Source organism: Sceloporus undulatus, chromosome 2 (assembly GCF_019175285.1).
Source record: "Sceloporus undulatus isolate JIND9_A2432 ecotype Alabama chromosome 2, SceUnd_v1.1, whole genome shotgun sequence".
NCBI lineage: Eukaryota > Metazoa > Chordata > Lepidosauria > Squamata > Phrynosomatidae > Sceloporus > Sceloporus undulatus.
In genome coordinates, this window is record NC_056523.1 from 2,242,308 (window position 1) to 2,246,776 (window position 4,469).

The 4,469-nt window shown below is 41.7% G+C and overlaps 1 protein-coding gene across 1 annotated transcript in view; it reads left to right on the forward strand.

The window, feature by feature from the left end:
* LOC121922862 (zinc finger protein 501-like) overlaps nucleotides 1-1,703 on the forward strand; it is a 4,912-nt gene extending 3,209 nt beyond the window's left edge. The window contains exon 2 of the mRNA XM_042452756.1: nucleotides 5-1,703. Coding sequence (XP_042308690.1) covers nucleotides 5-1,028 — 1,024 coding nt within the window. The 3' untranslated portion in view covers nucleotides 1,029-1,703. The remainder of the gene's footprint in view (nucleotides 1-4) is intronic.
* Nucleotides 1,704-4,469: the final 2,766 nt, after the last annotated feature.

Here is a 4,469-nt window from a genome sequence, read left to right on the forward strand (position 1 = left end):
ACAGAGTCCACACAGGAGATAAACCATACAAATGCCAGCAGTGTGGGAAATGTTTCGCTAGTAAGTCACTTGTTGTGAGACATCACAGAGTCCACACAGGAGATAAACCATACAAATGCCAGCAGTGTGGGGAATGCTTTGCTTACAAGCCAGTTCTTGTGAATCATCAGAGAGTCCACACAGGAGATAAACCATACAAATGCCAGCAGTGTGGGGAATGCTTTGCTTACAAGTCAGTTCTTGTGAATCATCAGAGGGTCCATATAGGAGAAAAGCTATACAAGTGCCAATACTGTGGAAAATGTTTTACTGACAATTCCTGCCTTGTCAAGCATCAGAGAGTCCACACATTAGAGAAACCACATAAATGCCAGCAGTGTGGAAAATGTTTTACTTATAAGTCACTTCTAGTGAGACATCACAGAGTCCACACAGGAGATAAACCATACAAATGCCAGCAGTGTGGGAAATGTTTTGCTTACAAGTCAGTCCTTGTGAATCATCAGAGGGTCCATATAGGAGAAAAGCTATACAAGTGCCAATACTGTGGAAAATGTTTTGCTGACAAGTCCTACCTTGTCAAGCATCAGAGAGTCCACACAGAAGAGAAACCACATAAATGCCAGCAGTGTAGAAAATGTTTTGCTTATAAGTCACTGCTTGTGAGACATAACAGAGTCCACACAGGAGAGAAACCATACAAATGCCAGCAGTGTGGGGAATGTTTTGCTTACAAGCCAGTTCTTGTGAATCATCAGAGAGTTCACACAGGAGAGAAACCATACAAATGCCAACACTGTGGAAAATGTTTTGCTGACGATTCCCATCTTGTCAAGCATCAGAGAGTCCACACAGTAGAGAAACCACATAAGTGCCAGCACTGTGGAAAATGTTTCGCTCAGAAGTCATACCTTTGGAAGCACTCAATACTCCACACAGGAGAGAAACCGTATCAATGCCAGCTGTGTGGAAAACGTTTTTCTTACAAGTCAGGCCTTGTGAGGCATCAGAGAATCCACACAGCATAGAAACTATAAAAGTGCCAGAAGTGTGAGAAATGTTTTACTCTGGATTTAACCCCTTTGAAGCATCAGAAAGTTCACACTGATAAAATGAACATGTGAAATACTTTTTGTTTGGAAAGTCACTACATCTGTTTTTCCCCAAATCGTTTAAAAATATCCTGCACTTATATGTTCATTCAATAAACCTTGGAATTATTTGGAGTATTGTTTCCTTGGCAATTCACACAATGTCTTTGAAACATGGCATCAGTTAGAAAAATCAGTATTTTTATTAATGAGGTACTTCCCAACTCAACTGATTGTGACTATGGCAGCATGTGCACTGCAGTTTGACACCACTTTCATTCCCAAGGCTGAGTGATATAGAGTTCTGGGATTGTAGTTTTGTAGTTTACTTTCCCCGAGTAGCTACGGGAACTGGCCGAGAGTTTTGCCCTCCTCCTCTGCCGCAAGCAGGAGGAAGAACAATAACCACAGCAAAAGCAACAACAGCTCTTCCTCCATGGCAGCATGTCTGGGGGAATCACAAGGAGAGAAGCAAAGGGAAATAAAAGTAGGGGGTCAAGCTTGTGTGTATGAGAGAGAGAGGGAGAGAAAGAGTGTGGGGTTTCCAGGCTCTTGCCATGCAAGAATTCATAAAGCATGCCGAAGAGATGACCATCTAGCCTCTGCTTAAAGACCTCCAAGGAAGGAGACTCCACTACACTCCGAGGGAGTTTGTTCCACTGTCGAACAGCCCTTACTTTCAGGAAGTTCTTCCTAATGTTGAGGTGGAATCTCTTTTCCTGGAGCTTGCATCCATTGTTCCACGTTCTAGTCTCTATAGTAGTAGAAAACAAGCATGCTCCCTCCTCAATATGACATCCTTTTAAGTATTCAAACAGGGCTATCATATCACTTCTTAACCTTCTCCAGGCTAAACATCTCCAGCTCCCTAAAGTATTCCTCATAGGGCATGGTTCCCTGACCTGTCACCATTTTAGTTGGCCTCCTTTGGACACCCTCCAGTTTCTCAATGTCCTTTTTAAACTGTGGTGCCCAGAACCGAACCCATTATTCCAGGTGAGGCCTGACCAGAGCAGAATAGAGTGGCACTATTACTTCTCTTAATCTAGACACTATACTTTTATTGATGCAGCCTAAAATCGCATTGGCCTTGTTAGCTGCTGCACTGCACTGTTGACTCATGTTCAGCTTGTGGTCTACTGGGCCTCCATAAGTCGGAAAGAACAAGAAGAAAGAGAGTCAGTGGTTTAAGTTTGTGCCTCTAGAGACCAGGACTTGAATACCAGCTCAGCCATGAAACCCACTGGGAGAATTTGGTCAAGTCATATTCTCTCAGCCTCAGAGGAAGGCAATGGCAAACGTAGAGTCGCCGTAAGTCAGGAAAAACTCAAAAGAACACAAAAACTGGCAGGCCACTCTCTCTCAGCCTCAGAGGGTGGCCATGGCAAAAGAAAAAAAACCCTGAGAAACCTTGTCAAAACCGTGCGAGAGGGTCACAATAAGTCAGAAACAACCTGCTCAAAATGGAGGACCTTTTGTACTCCTTCCAGGACAGAAAAAAGTGGAAAGCCCCATAACACCGCACCTCTCCACACAGAGTGTGTGTCTCTGAAGACCAGGGTTCGAATCCCAGCTCGGCCATGGAAACCCAGTAGGTGACCTGGGCAAGTCACACTTTCAGCCTCAGATGACGGCAGTGGCAAAAATCTCCTCTGAACAAATCTTGAAAACTTGGAGGCACAACAACAATATGTGATATAGATATAAATAAGTCTGATGAATTGAATTTATATTTCTGTTTTTAGCTTTTATGTTGTCATGTCCTCCATTTTTCTTGAACTTCTTGAACGTCCCTCATTTTGAGCATGGCTAAGAAGCATGGATTTATATCTATACAATTGTTTTGTTGCATATATTTTGTAATGTCCTCCATTTTGAGCATGGCTAAGAAGCATGAATTAACATTTATAGGAGTGTTTTTAGCTTTTATTTGGTCATGTCCTCCATTTTCCTTGAATATCCTCAATTTTTAGCATGACTAAGAAGCATAAATTTATAAGAGTGTTTTTTTGATCACGCCCCACATTATCCTTGAATGTCCTCCACAGAACACCCTGCTCATACTGATTATTAGATTATTTTTAAAATTGTATATTTTACATTTTGTATGCTTTAAAATATTTTACTTTTTAAGTAGATTATTTTAATTTTTTTTAAAGTGTTGTTTTAATGTGTTTATGTGCATGTGTGTGTGGTGTGTATTCTGTAAGCAACTTGACAGAAAGGTGGGATAAAATAAATAAAATATTTCAGACTAACATGGCTGGTTCTCTGGATTCATAACCATTGCAGAAATGTAGTTCCTGTTGGGCTATTAAACCCCACTGTGGGTGAACCTTGGGCGAGCAGGACTCACTCTCTCAGCCTCAGAGGAAGACTAAAGGAAAACTGGAAAGCACACAACACACACACACACATCTCCACATGGACAGGGCACACTCCCTCTGCCTCAGAGGAAGATAAATGGCAAACCAGAAGGCACACAACACAGAGACATCTACACGTGGTCAGGACACACTCTCTCAGCCTCAGAGGAAGATAAATGGCAAACCAGAAAGTGCACAACACACATACATCTAGACTTGGGCAGGACCCACTCTCTCAGCCTCAGAGAAAAACAAAAAGCGAACTGGAAGGCACACAGCACACAAACATCTACATGTGGGCAGGACACACTCTTTCAGCCTCAGAGGAAGATAAAATGCAAAATGGAAGGCACACAACACACATTCATATCCAAAAGATAGTCATCACTGGGCTGTGAAATCCACTGTGGGGGAACCTTTGGCTGGACACACTCTCTCAGCCTCAGAAGATGGCAATGGCAAACGCCATCTACATAATATGCCAAGAAAACCCCCCAAGGACAGAGTCTCCATAAACGACTGGAAAGCACACGCACACTCTCTCAGCCACAGAGAACGATAATGCAGCTGGAATTAAACTGAAAGGATTTAGTTAAAAATATGAAGGAAAATAACGTAACACCATTGGAGAGGATCATCGAAAAGATGCTAAATGAAGGCAAAAGTATTAGTGGATTTATATAGAGAGTAATATTAGAGCATCAGTTTAAAATCGTAGACATTTTGAAAGGAGTTTGGGACAGAGATCTAAATTTAACAAGCAAAGAAATACAATTATGGATAAAAGAGGTTAAGAGAAACAAGTACACTAGAATAAAAGAGCAACAGATGAAATTAATAGGGCGATGGAACAGGACCCCTTCTCAATTAGCACTTAAATAAAAAATCTATCAGCTAAATGTTGGCATTTACATGCGTATGTGGTGGGATTGTCCATTTGTTGAGAAGTTTTGGGGTGAAGCGATAAGAGAGATAAAATTATAGGCAAGGATGTTCATTTGAGCAAAGAGAA